Source organism: Eptatretus burgeri, chromosome 16, assembly GCF_056783735.1.
Source record: "Eptatretus burgeri isolate ZD-2024b chromosome 16, Ebu_testis_v1, whole genome shotgun sequence".
Classification (NCBI taxonomy): domain Eukaryota; kingdom Metazoa; phylum Chordata; class Myxini; order Myxiniformes; family Myxinidae; genus Eptatretus; species Eptatretus burgeri.
This window is the reverse complement of record NC_140976.1, coordinates 37,735,588-37,758,362: the sequence shown is the minus strand read 5'-3', so window position 1 is coordinate 37,758,362 and position 22,775 is coordinate 37,735,588. Positions and strand designations below refer to the sequence as shown.

At 42.9% G+C, this 22,775-nt stretch overlaps 1 protein-coding gene across 3 annotated transcripts in view; it reads right to left on the bottom strand.

Moving 5' to 3' along the window:
• Window positions 1-22,775, bottom strand: part of LOC147010871 (ribosomal protein S6 kinase beta-2-like) — a 66,532-nt gene extending 43,757 nt beyond the window's left edge. The window contains exons 1-5 of one of the 3 annotated variants that reach the window (XM_085859704.1): window positions 22,656-22,775; window positions 16,407-16,450; window positions 11,578-11,698; window positions 1,896-1,964; window positions 1,603-1,750 (exon numbers count right to left, since the gene is read on the bottom strand). In XM_085859704.1, the coding sequence (XP_085715830.1) occupies window positions 1,603-1,750; window positions 1,896-1,964; window positions 11,578-11,698; window positions 16,407-16,450; window positions 22,656-22,724 (451 nt within the window). In that variant the 5' untranslated portion in view covers window positions 22,725-22,775. Of the gene's footprint in view, window positions 1-1,602; window positions 1,751-1,895; window positions 1,965-11,577; window positions 11,699-16,406; window positions 16,451-20,359; window positions 20,418-22,655 lie in introns of those variants that run through there. The other 2 variants (XM_085859705.1, XM_085859707.1) reach the window with 2 other exon arrangements.

Here is a 22,775-nt window from a genome sequence, read left to right as displayed (position 1 = left end):
ACAAAATGACTAGTTTATCAATAACTCGTATTTACGTGTCTTAAATTATTAAACTTATTACCAATAATCAATGTAAAAAAAATTGAGCTGTTCCGGGTGGATACTTAATTACAGTGGCTTGACCGAACTTTCCAACCCAAATGTCCGACTGCACGTCACGTTTTAAAAAAAATGCTTTTATTCTTCTGTGCATCAGATTATTTTCACTAAAATTTATTTACAAATGGGGCACAGTGATATAGATATAATAGTATAAAAAATATTGAAAACATGCATGGCTTTGGTTTAGAGTAATTTTGCATTTTTGTCCGACTGCACGTCACACTTTTTTGAATTTGATAAAAAAATTAATTTTCTTAAATTGAAAAAAAAATGTTTTCCAGGTATTTAAAAAATATTTTATTATATTAGAAGGCAGTTAAAACAGTTTTGGAGAATTGAGAGCTTTTTGTTGCTCCCAGAATTGATTGAATTGAACATTTACGTCCAAGAATTTGTTTGATACATCTTCTCCCTTTTAGTACTTTTTAGCATCTGACAGTCACTGAATAGAGCAGTAATAAAAAAAAATAGGTAGTATGTATTATTTCTTAATAATCCCAGAAATTGGTATTTTGATTATTAGATTAGTTGCTAGAATAAGTTACATACTATGACCTTCATTTATTTTGTCAAAAAAGAAAAATTTGGTAATTTCATTGAAAACTCACAAAACCATCAGAATAGGTAACCCTTCTTCAAAGTATCATATTTCGGTATATATATATATATATATATATATATATATATATATATATATATATATATATATATATATATACATACATACATATATACATACATACATATATATATATACATACATACATATATACATATATATATATATATATATATATATATATATATATATATATATATATATATATATATATATATATATATATATATACATGTAATTAAGCTATACGGTTTTTTGTTCTGAACTCAGTTAGACTTACACTTTCAGGAAAATGTAGTAAGAAGGCAATGGAACAAACTTCATTTTTTGAAACAGAGTGGTAACCACTTACATGCGATGTGCTTAGCCTTCATTCAATTTATGGAAATTGAAAAAGAGGAGGGATAAAGAATGAAGGAGGAAATGTGCATGGCAGATTGAGTTATTGTTCTTTTCCTTTGGAGCAAAGAAGAGTTTTTGTTGCTTACATTTTTTTGAGCAAGGAGAGGAAAGGGATCAAGCTGAGGTATCACATATGACAAGACTGGAGGAAAGAAGTGAAAATGAAGCACATTGGGTCAAATCCGAGACAGAAGGGGCAAGGCTTGGCGAGTCGGCCGGACTATAACAGCGACACAAATTTGACAATCAAACACAACTCGGTATGGTTTGACATGTATAATTGGATGAAAACACAACCATCAAAACAGGAATGAAAATACAATAGTAAAACAATGGATCTGGTCTGGGAAATTTAGCTTTGATGAGCTAGGAGGGAGGAGCTGCTTGAACCAGCGTCACATGGTTTTTAAAAGATATGCAATGACCAGAGCCATAAACAGCACGATGTAATACTTACATGTCCGTGGTGTTAAACCTACCACTCAGATACTCCAAGATGAGGTACAGCTTTCCACCGGTCTGGAAAGCATACACAAGGTCCACGATGAAGGGATGTTTTATGCCTTCAAGAATGTTCCTCTCAGCCTTTGTGTGTGCTGTGCCCTTTGCATTGCGGACGATAGTAGCCTGCAGAGAATAAATGACTGCCGTGACTTCAGACTTAAAGACAAAACTAAAACTAAAACACAACTCCTGATAAAATTTACTCGCGTAAAGAAACACCACCAAGCTAATATCCTTTCACTTTTTGGTAAATTCAATCAAATCTTACCTTTCTGAGTACTTTCATTGCAAAAATCTTGCCATTATCAGAGCCTGTTGTTTTTCGAACCTGAAACACCTGGAGAAAGAACACAGCACATAATACATCACAAACGAGTGAAAAAAAGTACATTCAAATGTAGAATGTACGCAGAGGCTGGGATGAAAGCAAGTGAATAAAAAGAAAGGAGAATGAAAGAAAGAACAGAGACTGTGTGGATGAAAAGTATGATCCTTGTCTCGGATATTTCTCGCACACATGCAAGCAGCATGGAATTTTAAATGTCTTATCAACTTCAGCTATGGATATCAACAATTTAACAACATTTTACCTCCAACTCTGATTATATCTTTCCCACTACTCTTCTTTTTTCCCCCTCCTTTTCCTTCCCTCCCCTCCGTTCCCTTATCTCCTTCCCCACCCCCACCCCTTTTTTGTCTTCCATCACCCCTCTATGTAATTACTTTCCTATGTACATTCAATCACATTCTTCTTCTCTCATCCTAGAATGTGGTGGTTGAACACCATCTCTTACAACCACAACTAGAATTTCGATATTCAGTAGCATTGCCCCCGATTCCCACCTGGAATCATATTGTATTTTCGCAATCTTGTTTTCTTCAAGGTCTCATGTGCAACTGTTCCTCCCTATTGCACACATTAAATACCAATTTTATGTTTTCTTGTTCCTCCATATGACAATGTCCCTGAATGCAATCATAAATATGTACATAGCAAACGAAGTACAGTTTGCGTTCTCATCGAAAACTGATGGCTTTTGACGCAGGAAACACAGGTCAAAATCCCATACATTGGGTTTTCATTAGAATCTGGCTGCCACCGGAGCTCTGGCAGTTGTCAGCCAGTCTCTTGCTGGCTACTTGATGAGCGTTTCTTTCACAATATAAAAGGTATATATATAAAAGAAAAGACAGAGGTGTTTTGCGTTCAATTTGATTCATTCGAGACAACAAACGTTGACTTAGTCAAAAAAAAAAAAAAAAACGAAAAAAGAACAACTGTGATAGGCCTAGTTTTATGGATTTAAGTTTTATGATTCATTCCGTTCTTATGTTTCCTGAACCCAAACAACATCCACCACCACACGTGTGACTCAAATAGATAAGAAATGTTTCTGCTGTGTTATTGTCTTCAACCAAATGACAGTGAAAAAGTTCGGTTATTTTTGCCCTTACAAGCCCAAATCCCCGGGACAGACCCAGAAAGCTGATCAAACTTGCGCAGAGATATCTTCTGTTTTCATAATCAAATAAAATAAGCACCGCCTAACAGAAAGTAATGCATGCTGAAGGCATATACAGTACTTGGTTGTGGAGAGTGGGCTCAAAAATGAAAGTGACTCAAACTTCACTCTTAAAATTTCATTTTGGGAATGCAACACCAAATGCAAATGGTCTTCAAAATGTTCTGCAGTGATTGAAGTTGAGACAGTGTTTAACAAAATTTTGACCCTTTTCAATTGAAAGTAATATAATTTTTTTAGCAAAGTTAAACATGTTGACAGTGATGCTAAAAATGTTTAGCAAAGTTGAACACGTCAAAAATGATACGGAAAAAAACAACCACTTGCAGAATAGCGTTTAAGTGCCGACTGCCTTTAGGATTAAAAAAAAAAAATCCCACTGCTGTCCCACAGAGATCGCCAAAATAATTCAAAGAATGTGGCCTGGCAGATGTTGGGATTCTTGGAAACCACTTCTTTCTGAAGTTTGATCAAAAACAGAAGAGCTGGAATGTGAGTGGAAGAAATAAAAGTACAACCTCGTGGAACTAAGTACATTCCCAGAGTAGTTCTAAATCCCACAATAATGTGCAAAAATCTTGCTGCCCAATCTCCGACTGAATGGCTTTTGGAGAAGATTCTTTCCATGTACAAAAACGACCAGTATTTCATGCCAATGGTCATCCACTTCATGGAAGTGTGTCTGTCCCTCCTTGTAAGAAATGCCAGAGAGAGGTGCATCTGCTGTCAAAACAAGACTGAAAAACATAATGAAGCAAGACATATTGGAGTCACTCCTCCACATCTCCATAAATGGACCAAAAGTCCATGAATCAGGTGAGCTCATTATAAGGGTAATGTGTGCAATAGGGAGGAACCTGCGTTTCCTGACCTTGCTTCTGAGGGAATGACTGCGCCCAAACCATGCTCGTAAAATGTACCCTACAACATGACAGAACCACCAGAACCCTTCACTGTTGGAACACTCAAGGTTGAAGAGTTCTTTAGGTTGGTGCCACACATGTACTTGTCCGTTTGTCGAGAACATGGTGAAGGTTGATTCATTTGACCATATCACATTTCTCCACTGCTCGGTAGTCCATTTCCTGTGCTCTTTGCACCAATGGAATCACAAACGTGTATTGCCAGGTGTGATGAGCGGTTTGTGCACTGAAAGCTGACTGGTATCCCATTCTGTGGAGTTCTCAACGGACCGTTTTTGATGAAACTTGCTGCACATGCTCCAGGTTAAAATTTACAGTAAATTGATCTGCAGTTGCTCGCCTGCTTTGCCTTGCACTTCAAATTAATGCAAGGATATCACGATACTGGAATATGTGCCTTCGCCTGCTGTGGCCCTTGGCTGATGATGTCTTTCCCTCAGAGTTCCATGGAAGCATCACCGTTGACACTGTTGCTCATGAAACATCACCAAGTTGAGCTGTCTGTCACTGCAGCTCCTGCTAAACACGCCCCAACAATCACCCCGCTTTCAGAGTTAAGGCCCAATCACACCTTGACGTTTTAGCCAGCAATGGCAACGTATTAAAATGTATGTAAAACGCTGGCTTACGCTGAACTTTTGATGTTTTTTTTTAAAGATTCGGACATATTCATAACGAGTTGGTCGTATGCATAACATATTAGTAACAGACACAGAACGTTTCGGTGTCTAAAAGATAACTTATACCAACGAATGCTTAGCATGTTGTCAGCGTTCACAACCTATGCCCAACGATAGTCTAACTTATGCATAGCGCGCTGCACATATCGCCAACGATCACGTGGCATAGCCTATTAAAAGGCTGCCGCACAATGATTCAAATCATAACCGCCAGAGAAATAGAAGTGTCAACATCGCAGTCACACCTTGGCGATCTTGCCAGCATGTGCCAACCTCTGAAAAACGCGTCTAAAACGCTGGCGCACGTCGAATACGGTGTGGGTAAGTTTGGTATACGTGAATAGAACACTATCATATGTCGGAGTAAGTGGAGTACGTCTTGAAATTTAAAATGTGTTAAAATTTTTACGACGTACTTGCCGTATGCCTCACACGTTCCGCATGCGATGGGAATAAGTTGTACGCACGATATGCGATCGTTGGCACACGTCGACAAAAGTTACTTGTAAGTTACTCATAAGTTGAAACACGTCGAGCTAATGGTTAGCGTCAGTGTTCTAGGCTCCCTGATTTTTTTATTTTCTTTTTTCTTCGGTATGACGGTGATGTTGACACTTCAATTTCTAGTGCGGTTATGATATAATATAATTAATAGGCTGCCGCTCAACGATTTAAATCATAACCGCACTAGAAATCGAAGTGTCAACATCACCGTCATACTGAAGAAAAAAACAAACAAAAAAAAAAAAAAACAGGGAGTCTGGAACACTGACGCTAACCATTACCTCGATGTGTTTCGACTTATGAGTAACTTACAAGTAACATGTGTGGACTGTGGACATGTGTCAACGATCGTGTAACGTGCCTACAACACGTTACTCATAGGTTAGAAATAAGTTTCGGGTACGTTAAACATTACCTCGACGTGTTTCGACTTATGATTAACTTACAAGTAACGTGTGTCGACGTGTGTCAACGATCGCATAACGTGCCTACAACTTATGGCCAGCGTAGCCGAACTTGTGAGTCATACGCTGGCATAAGTCGTAAAATTTCAAGCATGCAAAAATTTGAGGACAACCGCAAAGTACAACGATGAAAGCCAGTGTTTTTCAGCGTGCTCTCAATGTTTCCAAAACTTACCCATAACGTATTCGACGTGTGCCAGCGTTTTAGACAAATTTTTCAAAAATCGGCATAAGCTGGCTAAAACGTCAAGGTGTGACTGGGCCTTTACTGAGGTCTCCTCTTGTAGCCATAATTATAGGCAACTAGACCTGTGCAGCATTTTTATACATGACCCTAAGCATGCTGGGATGTTATTTGCTTAACTAACACATGGGCCACACCTGTGTAGAAGCCTTTGCTTTCAATATACTTGGTGTCCCTCATTTACCCAGGTGTTTCCATTTTTTTGTCCACTACCTGAAGGTACAAACTTGTCCATGAGAATAATATCACAAAAGCCAACACAAAACTTGACAGTTGCAACAAGGAGAAAGAATAATAAGAAAATCTGATTAAACAAGGGAGAGCATCAGACAATCGAGTCTCCTCAACAAATGCACATACTCACCGGTGCATTTGACGAGGAGACTTCAGACTTCACACAAGCCATTGGGTACGGCCCCCTTAGGGATTAAAAACACTTATCATTTGTCGAGAAAATACAAAATGTATAACCCTGTTCCATTGTGCGAAGTTGTGTGTGCTTGACGTAATTTTTTATATGCCGCAGAACAAATGATATAAATAGTATTGTTACGAATCTGGAAACCATTCGCCTTCACACATACAGTTGACCCAAAGTTTAGTTATTTCGTTAAGTATAAGTGGATAGTTAGAATACCACCCCTATGTCTAATGGGAATTTCATGTGTGCGCTGCGAGTTTCTTTCGAGTTAGTCTTCTGCGTTAAATCTCCCCTCCACTCCTTCAGCGCCATTACGCACGGGTTCGAGGCCACGGACATACGCGGGGGTGAGATCACCTCAGGGCTGACTCCGCCCCAGCCAGATGGAATGCTCCCCTCGTCCAATCAGGGGTGAGATCACCTCAGGGCAAACCCCGTCCCAGCCAGATGGAATGTTTGCCTCGTCCAATGAAGGGATGACACCGATCGCCCGACACCCCCCGACCAATCCGGAGGTGAGTTACCCCAGAGCGGATCCCTCCATCTGCCCGGGGGAGGGATAAGAAAGGTGGCGAGCTGTCTCAGCGGGGTCTGTGGGTTTTTTTCAGGGTTCCTTGGTGGTCGGTGGTCGTGTTGGTGCTCGTGGTGGTGGTGGTGGTGGTGGTCGTGGCGGAGATGTTTCGTGGTGCTCGTGTCGTCGATCGTCGTTCATGGCAGCCAGCATCGTGGGCTCGTTGGATTCTGGGTCGTGGGTTCGATTCCCACTGTGGTGGGTTGTGTTGGAGCACTCGAGCTGAGGATTCCCGTTCCCGTCCATGGACTCTGCGCTCCACAAGTGAGAGTCGGTGAAACCGCACGAGGCGGCCAGGTACCCGGCCAGACTTTGAACCTCAGCTCGCCTTCCATCCCAAGCTGAAGGGCCAAATAAAGACCCACGAGGTCCATTTCTTTTTGGGTGTGTGTGTCTGTCTGTGGCCAGTCTGATAAGTAGAAATCGTTTGAGTGATTGCCATTGTACATTTGCCTACATCTATATTCGTGATTAAGTCTGCTCTGTGTTTCCCTCCCTATAACCTCGTAAACAAAGAACTGTTAAATGTTCCAGTTCGTTGTCTGTGCTTTCTTTCATTGACCCAGTATGGTTCAGGCTTGAGAATTATGGAGGCCGATTGTGCCATAAATTGTCATTTGGGCCAGCGCGGCTTTGGTAATACTCGCTCGGTTATGCCAGATCCAAGTCGGTAACAGCGACTCGGTTCGGACAAAGCCGGCCGAGGGTGTGGTTTCCCCGGTAGCTAGACTGCGCAGCTACTTAGATAAATTGGAATCAGACAAAAGACCCTAACCGCGCAGTCGAAATATTGGCGTCCACAGTCCATTAAGCGACCCGTTGACTTCGGAGTTATCCGGAGTGATGACCTTCAATTCCGGGTGTTCGGAGGGGAGACGGCCCAACTGCTCCGTCGAGCGGTCGTCCTTGCCACCACAACAGTATTACCATATATATATACATGTGTAAAAACACACCCATAGGTATGGATAACTTTGACATATATTAAGTTATAAAATCAAATTGTGGTAAAAATAGATGGGTTCAATCAAACAACTTTGTCCAATCATGTAGAGATCAGTGGGGCATGCTAGTTGAGCCTGTAGGACTTGCAGGACACGTCAAACCACAGGTGGTTCTGACAGCAATACACGAAGAAACAGGCATGATGAACTTGGACATACTCCACATGCAATTAGTCGGGTCAATTTATGACAAACAACCACCAAACCCACAACAAAAGGTTTCTCAGTGGTTTTCATTCCTACTGGATATACTGGTCAATAGAAAAAAAAGTCTACCAAAATCTGACATCCGGAAATGGGTTAAAACAGTAATTTTCAAGATGGCCACCACAGGGCTTTGAAATAACTAAAACAGCTATAACTTCTTCAATAATTGTGATAAAAACATAATTGTTGGTTCTGGTCCATGGTTTTAATGGATCAGCAATCGACTGGTGTCAAGAAAATTTAGATCTCATCAGTATTTAACCTGAAATCCAAGATGGCGGCAAAAAATGAAGGGCGTAAAATCAATAAATTGTCTCTATATAATCAAACTACCAGAAGTCCGCTTATCTCTACGTACAAGAAATGAGTGAACTGGAGAGCAAACACCCAGATGTGTATGAGAAGTTTCAAAATGGCTTCCATGTGATCCGGCGAACAAACCAGTTTTGGGCAGGCCTCAGCTGTGATCTAGTCATCGAACAAACACTCATGAGATCACTAAAGAGCACCGGTGGCTTGACTCATGGCAGTAAGATGACAGAGGAACACCTAGCATTGTGGACAACGTCAGCCCCCATCACATCTGAGGTCAACGTCGCCATGCAGGACTTCAATGATCTCACATACACAACACGCGAACAGCATAAAGAAGCAACTGGTGCCAGAATTGAAAGACATGCATTCGACCTCTTGAAGATAAGCACAAAGCCGAATGCATTTTCACCTTTCTCTTCTGATCCGACATTGAGAAATATCATAAATGGTATCGTGGCAAGCGAAGACATCAACGTGCATGAATATGAAGCTGTTGGGAACAAAATAATCGAGAGAATGATTGGACAACCTGTGTTTTCCTTCTCCATCAAGAGGACAGAGAAAGCAAAGACCCTGGGAAATTCTAATGCTCTCCAGGTTGCTCCTCACAGAACCATCGACTCCAGTGTGCTATTCCAGCGATTCCTGGTGGTATCCTAGATAGGTGATTTGTCACTTGAGGACGTGATGAGTTTTGAGCTCAGTCCATACCCTCCATCCCTCTTTGAGGACAACAAGATCTTGAGGAAGGTCGACAAACCTCAACTCTCTCAAGCCGTCAATGACCACTGTACCAAGGCACTGGCATGTGAAGGAGTACCTGACACCACACCTTCAGCACACCTTAAGAATGAAAGGTATGTTCTTGATGGTGGATCCTTGCTGCACAAGCTCAAGTGGAAGAAGGGAGATACATATAGCAAAATAGCCAGAGCATATGCGGACTTCACAACAAAACACTATGGGACAGCAACTGTTGTCTTTGATTGCTATGGTGCAGGCCCTTCGATAAAGGATAACACTCAGCAGAGACAGGGGAAAGCCAACAGCTATCCGACTGTGAACTTCACCGGAGAAACTGAATTTGACGGAAAGAGAGATGAATTCCTATCTGTTGGCAGTAACAAGCAACAGCTGATCACCTTAATTCGTGATCATCTGAAGAAAGTGGGCTGCACAGTTATTCAGGCAGAAGGGGACGCTGATGTAGACATTGCCAAGACAGCCGTAAACAGCACAATTCTGCATTCCACCACACTAATCGGAGAGGACACAGATTTGTTGATGCTTTTGCTCCATTACTGTATACCAGATGGAAAACCACTATATTTCAGATCAGACAACCAGTAAAGAAGCAATCTGAAAGTATATGACATCAATCGGATGAAGCATCTTCTTGGGAATAAGTTGTGCACTCAACTATTATTCCTGCACGCCTTCACAGGATGTGATTCAACATCTCGTGTGTATGGAATTGGGAAAAAATCAGTCTTTCACAAACTCGTGGAAGATGATCAAGGCCTCCAGTTGTGTGCAGATACATTCACTTCGAGAGGCGTCAGCCACGCTGAAATAAAGAAACTTGGCAGCCAAGCGATGGCCGTTATATTTGGTGGGGAGAGCACAAGTTCTCTGGCAGCCATGTGTTACAAGATATTCACAAAGAAGGTCGCTGCTGCCAAGTCTTTCATTACACCTGAACGTCTTCCCCCAACGGAATCTGCCACCAAGTTTCACTGTCTCCGAGTGTACTACCAGGTCATGGTTTGGATGGAGATGGAGGGTGACCTCGATCCTCTCGACTGGGGCTGGGGACTTGAAGACAATCGATTTGTACCTTTCATGACTGCCATGAATGCTGCACCAGACACTCTTCTGAAGATGATACACTGTAACTGCACCACAGCTTGTGACACACCCCGTTGCAGCTGCAGAAAGAATGGGCTTCCGTGTACGTCTGCATGTGGATCATGCCAAGTGACGTTTTGTGACAATACACTAAATCAAGCCTCCGAGGAACTAGAGGACAGTGATGAGGACTGAAATTGTAACCTAAACTGCCATTATGTAATGTTCACAAATAAATGTTTCAGTGGCACCAGGTGTTCAGTGATTTTGGTTCAGATGGAAAATTTATTGATTTTTGCACTCTTGAATTTTGCCGCCATCTTGAATTTCAGGTTAAATCCTGATCAGATCTAAATTTTATTGACACCAGTGGATTGCTGATCCATTAAAACCATGGGCCAGAACCAACAATTATGTTTTTATCACAATTATTGAAGAAGTTATAGCTGTTTTAGTTATTTCAAAGCCCGGTGGCAGCCATCTTGAAAATGACTGTTTTAACCCATTTCCGGATGTCAGATTTTGGTAGACTTTTGTTTCTGTTGATCAGTATATCCAGTAGGAATGAAAACCACTGAAAAACCTTTTGTTGCAATTTGTTGTGGGTCAGGTGGGATTTTGACTTGACTAAATGTGCAAAATTAACTTGTAAGTAAATTAGACCTCTGTGGTTTTATGTGGTCTCTGTCACACACACACACACACACACACACACACACACACACACACACACACACACACACACACACACACACACACACACACACACACACACACACACACACACACACACGAATGGACAGTCAGAGGCATTTCCCTTTGAGTGAGGCTCCTAAGAGAAGGCAGAATGACCGTTTTTACAGCCATTTTTCCCTGCTGTGCAGGGGTTTGGCTTTTTGTGAGGCAATGTTTTATGGCCGGATGCCCTTCCTGACGCCAACCCTGGTCGCCTCTTACGACACACAGGGATATGGTACACCTATTCTAACCGGGGCATACACCGGGATCAGTACACTGGCACTCATTTCGCCGACCTCGGAATGATGACAGGCTGAGTCAACCCCCTGGTGTTAATTCAGCAGCCAACGGGGCTTGAACTCAGGACACTGGGATCCCAAGCCGCCACCCTAACCACTAAGCCAACACCAGGCCTAAGAGAAGGCAGGATCAGTAGAAAATGATAGGATAACAAAAAAAAAGGACAGAACAATGAGAAGAATGACCAACTTTAACCACAACAGTTTACCTTGCCAAAGGCCCCTTTCCCCAAAACGCGAAGAAGCTGGAAACATTCTGGTCCAGTCATCTCAGGATCTCTGTTCACGAAATTGTCTGTCAGTTCAAACGACTCACAAACTTCCCTATCGCTGCGGAGCATTCATAAAGAGCTGTCATATTATACATTCCATGGATTAAATTGCACAAGTATATATTTTAAATCAATAAAAATGCACTAGGAGATCAAAAAATTCACCAGAAACACAACACCAATCTTAATAATGAGGATGACACGAGGCTGGGGTTTCCTCGACAATAATTTATCTTGGTTGTTGTACAAAATAATTTTAAGTACTGCCGAATATGAAAGCAACATTACAGCAGAACCGTGATGTCGTCTGAATTTTTTTTTTTTAGCAATCCACAAAATGGCAAAACAAAGTTTAGGAAAATTACAGGTCATTTTTGTAAGAAATATTCTTAAGGAAGGTAAGATAAAAGAACAGCGATAATTGCTTTGTAAGACATGTCCCCTACCGGTGATATTTTCTGAGTCTAAAAAGAGCATAACTGTGAAAAATGGAAAAAATGCCCTGAAACTCGAACTCGTTTTGAAACTTATAAAAAGCTATGTACCAAGTTTCAGTTGAATATGTTAAAGGGTATGGAAAAAAAAAGTCAGAAAAACCACAGGTGGGACAGACAGACGGACAGCAAACCTTTCATTCCCTCCGGTGAAACCGGTAGGGGACTATTCTGTTCTTGCATATGGAAGCTTGGCTACTGAGTAGCGATCATTTCTTGGAAGTGCAGCTGTGCCGCTGATGCTGCGCCCCTCTACCAGTACACTGGTACTCATTTTGCCGACCTCGGAAGGATGACAGGCTGAGTCAACCCCCCTGGTGTTAATTCTGCGACCAATGGACTCATACTCAGGACCCTAAGATCCTAAGCCAGCCACCTTAACAACTAAGCTGACACCAGGCTGGTAGTGGACTAATAAGACAGAGAATGTGCTGCTGCTGTTTACTATGGATGCGGAAGCAAATTTTCTTGAGTAACATTTGTTGTTAATCCTAAGTTCTGACTTTTTACTTATTTATGTGCATTCAATCTGCATTGGGCTGGCTGCCTAACACCGAGTTTGTTTTCCTGGATTGAGTCATTGTTAAAGTATAGTTCTCTTTTAATCTGTGTGTTGAGAAGAGTTGTATCGTATTACTCCAATTAGCATTGCCAGGTCTGCTTTTCCTTTCATGCCCCCATATTTAATGAATTCCAACCATGTGCGTTGGCCAGGAAGGCCTCAAAGGGTGAAGAAGGTTCTGGTGTGCGAAGTCAGGAATCCAGGAAGCTGAACCCCAATTTGGCTTGACACCATAAGACATGGCCAACAGGGCAGTCATCACCAATAAACAATGAGGGTGACCTCAGTCATCTCTCTCTCCTCTTCTGGTCACCCTCTTTGTTCTGAGTCTTTTCGCTTATTCACTTCCCACAGGGTGTTGCTGTGACGACGACCATACTGCCTCCCTCACCATATCTCCTTGCCTCTCTTCCTGGCCTGCACATCTGCCCTCAGCGTGTCACGCACACCCATGGTCCTATCTGGTTCTTTGGAAACTGCACGTGTGTTTTACGGGATAAAGCCTGGAGCGACCCACTTCGTGGGCATCTTCGTGGGATGGACGGAACCTGCACATCAGACTGACACTAGCCCACAGTGTCCTGGGCTAAGGGGGCACCTCGTCTTGGTCTTCTCCTGTGTGCATGTCACAAGTCATAAATAAACTAGGCATCACGCCATGTTTGTATTCGAATAACTACATCATTGATCGGGTTCTTCTTCCTGTCCACACCCCATTTACATCACCAATAAAATCTGTATCATTTTCTTGAACATACTGTGGTTGGGATTAGCGACGTTGCCTCTGGCATTACAAAATTTTTCTGGGAAGCGATAAGCACAGCAAATTATTGGCAGGTAAACCAAATTAGCAACAGTAATCCTGAGCGTGATTTTCCATGCTCAATCCTGATGCCCCGCTATGCTCAAGACTATTCTGCAGAGTTTAACCCTGGGTGACCACGTCGATTCCTTTGGAACCCGACCCAGTCGCATTGCAATGTCATCAACCCAAATAATTTTGGCAGCTAAACTCTTGCCTTTTAAACTCCCAAGAAAAGCTGCCACCACAAGGTACCACTCAGGAAGCCCCACTGACTGGACAACCATAACACCACTGATCATTCCACATGGAGAGTCCAGTTGAATAAATCTAAATGAAGTACAAAGACTCAGAATATCCACTACAGGCATATATTTTACAATGCTCCAATTGGCTGAGCAGATGCAGGCCAAGCAAGATGACAAGGCTAGCCAATCTCGTTTGGTTCGTGTTTACATCGTGAGCAAAATGCACTGTATGTAAGGAATTAGATCATGCATGCCAAAACAATGATTTCAAATACAATTCGAAATAAACAACTTCATTACACCTGCTTGAGCATAATCGATGCAGCATGAATGCATCAGACAAAAGTTTGACCAGGACCTGCACATGAGAGTTCCAATTAAGCAAGCGTGATGACGAGAACCCAAGTATGATGATGAAAGCCCTCTGGGCACCATTAGGCTGATCCTTAGCCTCGACATTGCAAACAGTCCATGGTTCCTTACAATTTGGCCACTGACAAAGACATAGCATGTATAAATGCTTGTGATCAGCCTCATGGCAGGAACTATGGCTGTTCAACAACAAGATAAATTTGCCTCATATGACATCATCCCAATTAACCTCCAAGGTAAATCACCTAGACCACAGGATGATGATATATATTTGCAACTTCAAAGCTGGAAGATTAAAGTATGGGTCAAATTTTCCCAGTGCAAGGTGTGTTCCACGAATGAGATACTCATAATGACCAATGAAAAGGCAACATTTTAAATATTTATATTATATATTCAAGAACATATAATTGCTTATTACCCAAGCATACTGCCTGGCATATGGAGCTTCTTATGAACATTCACCACTTCCGGTCTTCGGCCCACATTCCGATTTTATTCCAGGTGATCTTCATTCCTTTCATGCCGATACGTCACCAGGTCTCCCTTGACCGTCCAACCCTTCTCTTCCCATCAAGGGCGCAGCATATTGATCTTTTTGGGATATCTTGATCCTTCATGCACAACACGCGACCAATCCATCTCCACCTTCAAATTTGGATGCCTTCTATGATGTTCTTCCTCCCTGTTAACCTTTTAACCTCTTTCTTACTCGCCATGCCCAGGCCAGAAGATTCTCAAGATTTTCTTACGGCTGCTGTAGATGAAGGACTCCAGTTTGCATGCAATTTCTTTGTTTATTTTCCAAGATTCACATCCAACCAGGAGAACTGAACTCACGTTGTTGTTGTCAAAAATCCTCAACTTAGTGTTGGTGTCGTACTTCTTTGACTTCCAAATTTTCTTGAGTCTCATGAATGCACCCCTTGCCTTTTGCATCCATTGTAGTACATCTGTATCTCCCCCTTCTGTTATGGTAACCATGAACCCCAGATATGTAAACATGTCAACCTCTCTAATTGGTGAACTGTTGCACATGGTTTTGTTGTTGGTTTGTGTGGCATGCGTGTTCATGATTTCTGTTTTGGCTCTGTTAATTTTCAGGCCCACTTGCAATGCAAACTCCTGCAGCCTACTTGCATTCTCCTGCATGCCAGGTAAGGACTGTGATGTCAGGCAGATGCCATTTACAGAGCAGAGTTCCTCTCGCTGTTTGAATTTGTTCCTCCAAGGTATCCGATTCCCTCTCTGCTCAGTTCTTTTCCACAACACTAAAAACAGTTATGGAGACAACATGTAACCTTGTCATTTTTAATTAATTTGTAAAAATATATATAAACCCATTTGCACTTCGTCATTATGGGGTATTTTGTGAAGATCGGTGATAAAAATGTTTTAAATTTAATCCAATTTAAATTCAGACTGTAACATAATAAAATGTGACAAAAGTCGATGGGTGTCAATAATTTCTGAAGGCACTGTACATTCTGTTCAGCATTACCTTGCAAAGCACTTTGCTGGCAATTTGTAGTATGGTCACTCCTCTCCAGTTCCCACAATCCATTATGTCCTCTTTCTTTGGTAGTTTGATTATTCGACCACATTTCCATCCCTCATGCATTTTGTCTCGTTTCCATATCTCTTTTACTAAACTATGTTGGGTATATGTTAATACTTCTATCCTGCATTTATACAGCTCTGTATTTGTGTAATCCACCCCTGGTACCTTCCGGTTCTTCAGTCTTTTGATAGCATCACGTACTACAGACGAGACGTTCGATTGGTCCCATGTCAATTGGTAGATCCCTTCCTGTCCGTTCTTCATCTCATCTCGTCTGTAATTGTTCACTCTATTTAGTCTATTCGAAACCTCCTTGATGTGTTCTGCCCATCTTTCATCTGTCCTTCTCTGAAATGAGTACATTTTCTTGTCTGTCTTTTATTGAATTGCTCCTCCTGTTCTGTCTGTGATAAGCTGTCTGGAGATCTTTTAAACTGTTGCCATTCTTCCTTCTCATCTGCTGTCTCTGCTTCTTCTACAATCTTCTCCATGTAATTTATTTTATCCTTCCATGCAGATTTCTTCACTGCTTTGTATTAAATCGACATATTTATTTTGCAGTCCTTACTTTATCCTTTGTGTTTTGCCACTTTCTAGTTTCTGTTTCAGCCTCTTCCTATCCACAATTAAATTTCATGTTGGAGTGGAAATCCATGGTTTATTTTTAGTCTTCCTCACTCAACACCACCACCATTACCACCACCATCACCACCAAGCTCACACTTACCAAGCTGTATCTTCCAATGATTCTTGTTTTCCAAAGAACCGGTCCTAAAGAAACAGTGGAGACATAATACAAAGCGTTTACATTCCTCCGCACCAACCCCCTTTCAGTCAAATTTAGGAGTCTTCAATAACCCAAACTCTGACACCTTTTAATTTGCCTTTTTTTTCCTCTAAGAGAGAGGCTCAGGGCAGAGCAGGTTACATTGACAGCGGTCAGCGGGGTAGCAGGGCAACGATTCAGATTCAACCAGCAACCAAAAAGAACAGGAAAGCAAGAGAGAGAGATGAGGAGGGATACTGAAACCAGAAAGTAAAAGGGGCTAACGGGGGTAATAAAGGTCATGTTTTATAAAAGAAACAAAAACAAAGAGCTGATACTCCAGGTCCACCACCTTTCGGGTGGTATGAGGAATCGATCTGTGGAATATGAAAGCTAACTCTTAAACGGTTTTTGAAATATCACATACACAAAAGTACATCGACGTATGATCGGTCGGTTGGAGCTCATTTTAATGTTTCCTGTCATCGACCTTATTGGAGGGGAAGAGAACAATTGTATGTTTTATTAAAGAAATGTAATGATCATGTTTTATTGAAGCAACAAGAATGATTTGTATTTCATACTATTTCATAATGCATGAAATTTAAACATTTGGTGTGACGACCATTTTTATGGAAAACAGCACATCTCCCTTTTTGAATGCTTTCTCTGCGTTTTCTGGAGGTTGGGAGGTTGTTCCATGCATTCTGCAATGTTTCCCATAATTCGTCTTTTGATTACTTTCGCCACTCAAGGTGAATTACCTCCTCCACCGAAAAAGGATGGAGGTTTTGTTTTCACCCCTATCTGTCTATTTGTCTGTGAGCAGGATATCTCAAACAGTTTTGGACAAAGTTGGACGAACTTTGGTGGACAGGTTGGGTATGTGACAAGGACGAACTGATTAGATTTCGGTGAAGATCTGGATCCAGATCCGGATACAAGAATATTTTAAGTGATTCTTCACCATTAAGAGATCAGGCCAACAATGACATCTCAAAAAGGTGTGGACGGACGCATGCGAAACTTGATAGACAGGTTGGGTGTATGACAAGGACGAATTGATTCGATTTTGGTGAAGATCCACATCCAGATCCAAATACGAGAATTTTTTAATTTTAACCCTTACTTAAGATTTCTAGCCATAATCTCTCAATACTTTGGATTTTTTGAATTTATGCTCTTTAGTGCCCTTACCCTTTTAGACTCTGAAGACCCTAAAGACCCTTTATAATCCAAAGACCTTTTAGACCCTGAGGAGCCTTAAGACCCCAATAGAATCCTTAGTCCCCTAATACCCCACAGACCCTGTTAGATCTTCTGTTTGAGGGTATTCTTTAAAAAGTTGACATTCACGAGTGAATCAAAAGACACCCCACCCCCTCCCATTGGTAAAACGCTTCATTGTCAAGCTAAGAGAGTGCAAAATAGAATCAATTGATGAAATTTCTTTCTTTTTTGTTTTCAATATGTTATTTTTCAGGATCTGCTCATCTTGGTTAGTGTCAGAGGGAAAAGTCCCACATGGCAAAGGGAACAGGTCCCGCGTGGCAAAGGGAACAGGTCCCGCGTGGAAAAGGGAACAGGTCCCGCGTGGAAAAGGGAACAGGTCCCGCGTGGAAAAGGGAACAGGTCCCGCGTGGAAAAGGGAACAGGTCCCGCGTGGAAAAGGGAACAGGTCCCGCGTGGAAAAGGGAACAGGTCCCGCGTGGAAAAGGGAACAGGTCCCGCGTGGAAAAGGGAACAGGTCCCGCGTGGAAAAGGGAACAGGTCCCGCGTGGAAAAGGGAACAGGTCCCGCGTGGCAAAGGGAACAGGTCCCGCGTGGCAAAGGGAACAGGTCCCGCGTGGCAAAGGGAACAGGTCCCGCGTGGAAAAGGGAACAGGTCCCGCGTGGAAAAGGGAACAGGTCCCGCGTGGCAAAGGGAACAGGTCCCGCGTGGCAAAGGGAACAGGTCCCGCGTGGCAAAGGGAACAGGTCCCGCGTGGCAAAGGGAACAGGTCCCGCGTGGCAAAGGGAACAGGTCCCGCGTGGCAAAGGGAACAGGTCCCGCGTGGAAAAGGGAACAGGTCCCGCGTGGAAAAGGGAACAGGTCCCGCGTGGAAAAGGGAACAGGTCCCGCGTGGAAAAGGGAACAGGTCCCGCGTGGCAAAGGGAACAGGTCCCGCGTGGCAAAGGGAACAGGTCCCGCGTGGCAAAGGGAACAGGTCCCGCGTGGCAAAGGGAACAGGTCCCGCGTGGCAAAGGGAACAGGTCCCGCGTGGCAAAGGGAACAGGTCCCGCGTGGCAAAGGGAACAGGTCCCGCGTGGCAAAGGGAACAGGTCCCGCGTGGCAAAGGGAACAGGTCCCGCGTGGAAAAGGGAACAGGTCCCGCGTGGAAAAGGGAACAGGTCCCGCGTGGAAAAGGGAACAGGTCCCGCGTGGCAAAGGGAACAGGTCCCGCGTGGCAAAGGGAACAGGTCCCGCGTGGCAAAGGGAACAGGTCCCGCGTGGCAAAGGGAACAGGTCCCGCGTGGCAAAGGGAACAGGTCCCGCGTGGCAAAGGGAACAGGTCCCGCGTGGAAAAGGGAACAGGTCCCGCGTGGAAAAGGGAACAGGTCCCGCGTGGAAAAGGGAACAGGTCCCGCGTGGAAAAGGGAACAGGTCCCGCGTGGCAAAGGGAACAGGTCCCGCGTGGCAAAGGGAACAGGTCCTGCGTGGCAAAGGGAACACGTCCCGCGTGGCAAAGGGAACAGGTCCCGCGTGGCAAAGGGAACAGGTCCCGCGTGGCAAAGGGAACAGGTCCCGCGTGGCAAAGGGAACAGGTCCCGCGTGGCAAAGGGAACAGGTCCCGCGTCACGTCACACCCGAGTCAGAACAGTCAAGGCAGGAAAAGGTCCCGCCTTGACTGTTCTGGAGGTGACGCAAGAGAAAATTTGATTGAAGACCGATGAAAGAAAAGACCGATGCATTCAACCGAAGCAAACCATTCAACCAGAAGGCACGTGATGTGATCGGTGGGTAAATCGAAATATGTGGACTGGGGAGTGTGAGAAGCACTCCTCCGATCTCCATTGGACATAGTCCGATAGCAAAGCGTTACCTCCAACACAGAGGCCTCGGCCCGGCAACTCTGTCAAGATCGGGGAAGGGTTTGTTACACTCCACATGTTTCAATTCACCTGCCGAGCATATCATGTGCCTTCTGGTTGAATGGTTTGCATTAGCAGGAACAATCATCTGGGTGGCAGATGGACTGTTGTTCATTGTGGATTATGCGGTTTTACCATGTGAGATATAATCCATGGCGATGCTCACTATAACATTCAGGAAGTGCGGCGATTGTATGAATGATGAATGTGGTCATTGTTGGTTAGATATTTATCGGTATGCCATACTGATGAGGGCAAATAAGCACAAAATCTGGACAGGTGACTCCGTTTGATGCTTAACTGATGTTGACCATGTAATCTTTGTCTGTTTGTCAGAGTCGCCGGGCCGAGGCCTCTGGGTTGGAGGTGACGCTTTGGTGTCAGAGTCAGACAATGTCCAATGGAGATCAAGGGAGTGCTCGTCACACTCCACATGTTTTGATTTGTCACACTCCACAGATGGACAGTTGTTCTTTGTGGATTATGCGGTTATACCGTGTGAGATATAATCCGTGGAAATGCTCACCATAACAGTCAGGCGGTGCGTCTGATGTGTCTGTATGTATATACAGTCATGGCCAAAATTGACACCCTTGCACTTTTTTTCAAATAATATACCATTTTTTCCAGAAAATTGTTGAAATAAAAAAAAATCTTTTAGTATCCACACATGTAATTCTTTGGTTTGCAGTGGAACAAAACAAAAAAGCTGAAAAAAATGACTGAATCTTAGCTTATTCCAAATTGAAATCCTAAAATGGCCCAGACAATATTATTGGTACCTTTTAGAAGTTGTTAGAAATAATTAGATGTCAAGCAGTTGATTCTCCTACTTTGGTGAGTTGTAGGTGCCTACAATAGAAAAAAAAATCACTCATTCACCCAGTTTGAATGGAGAAAAAAAAAAAAGAGTCATTCTGCTGTTTTATGTCACTGTGTGTACCGCAATGAGCATGGAGAAAAGAAAGAAAACCAGAGAATTATCTGAGGAGGTCAGACACAAGATTGTAGCCAAGCATGGACAATCTCAAGGCTACAAGTTCATCTCCAGAGACCTTGATGTTACTGTATCCACTGTACACAATGTTATTAGGAAGATTATGGCCCATGCCACTGTAGGTAACCTCTCTTGAAGTGGCCGCAAGAGAAAATTTGATCGAAGATTGCAGCGAAGGATTGTTTGAATGGTGGAGAAAGCACTTCAATCAACTGCCAAACAGATTCAAGTTGACCTTCAGACACAAGGTATGACAGTTTCAACTCACACCATAACATCACCAACTCAATAAAAAGGGGTTCTATGGTAGGAGACCCAGGAGGACCCCACTGCTGAGAGAGAGACAGAAGAAAGCCCAACTGGAATTTGCCAAAACACACCTGAACAAGTCAAAATCCTTCTGGAAGAATGTCCTGTGGACAGATGAGACCAAATTAGAGCTTTTTGGGAAAGCACATCATCTCTAAGTTTACAGAAAACAAAATGAAGCCTTCAGAGAAAAGAACACCTTCCCTACAGTCAAACATGGAGGAGGTTCAGTGATGTTTTGGGGTTGCTGTGCTGCCTCTGGCACTGGGTGCCTTGAATGTGTGCATGGCATCATTAAATCAGATTACCAAGGCATTTTGGAGCACAATGTTCAACCCAGTGTCAGAAAGCTAGGTGTCCGTTGAAGGTCGGGGTTCTTGCAGCAGGACAATGACCCCAAACACACTTCAAAAAGCACCCAGGAATGGTTCAAGCCAAAACACTGGGCTGTTCTGAAGTGGCCAGCAACGAGTCCAGATCTAAATCCCATTGAACACCTGTGGGGAGATCTGAAAACAGCAGTTGGGAGAAGGCACCCTTCAAATCTGGGAGAACTGGAACAGTTTGCACAAGAAGAGTGGGCCAAACTGGCAGTAGAGGGGTGTAGGAAATTCATTCATGGCTATAGGAAGCCCTTGACTGCACTTATTTTGTCCAAAGGTTGTGCTACCAAATATTAGGTCGAGGGTGTTAATAATTTTGTCAATGCCATTTCTTTTTATTTTACGATTCAAAAAGACATTAAGTTCGAAATCAAAAACAAAGGTTATTGAATATTAACAGTAAAATAAAGAATTATGGAGACCAAATACTTTTGTCAATTTCAACTTATTTTTCAAGAAAATGGTGTTTGAAAAAAATCCAAGGGTGCTAATACGTATACGTACATACATATATATATATATATATATATATATATATATATATATATATATATATATATATATATATATGCCTGTTTTCTTCAAGGTTCGAGTGGTGGGCTTGTGATCCTAAGGTCCTGAGTTCAAATCAGGCTTGGTTGTTGAATTAATACCAGGTGGGATTGACTCAGCCTGTTATCCTTCTGTGGTCAGCAAAATGAGTACCAGCTTGCTGGGATGATTGAGCGATTCCAGTATCCTGCATTGGAGTGGCGACCCCTCCAGGATTGTGCCCAATGGCCCAGGAGACTATTTTGACACTAGCGACGCTCTGTACAGATTATGGTCCCAATGTGTGTATATACATATACATACATATATATATATATATATATATATATATATATATATATATATATATATATATATATATATATATATATATATATATATATATGATGTACCATAGTCTTTACAGAGCGTCGGTGCTGCCAAAGCAGTTTCTTCACAATGATTATATTGTGTGGTTTGCCATTGCCTTCCCAGCAGTAGTTAAGGCACGAATTTGGAATTTGTCCAGAGTGCTGGCGATAGCTCGCCTTCGAACTCTTCACAAAGGACACCGTGAGATCTTTATCGTCCATCAAGTAATCCCGGAAGACAGGACGCCCAGTTTCAGTCCATCCCAGGAACGGCACACGCATTGATGAATCACCTTGCCTGTGAAACACCAGGATGACAGTTTATATTCGAACACAGGCTAGACAGCTTCGAGGCGAGTGTGCCATCCTACCAGCCCATATATGTAAATATCCTCTCTCGATAAAGACACAGTATATCCCTTTACTTGCATTGCAAAATGTTAGCTCACCCCGTGCTTCCCCTCCCATCCCAACCAACCCATCGAACCTGCCGCGGCTCGTCATCGGACGGAACCTCTTCCTCCGTCAAATCCAAATCAAATAACTCTTCTGCCATGGCCGATACGTCCGTCGCGTGACACTCTCGCAGCACGCACAACCCGAGCCA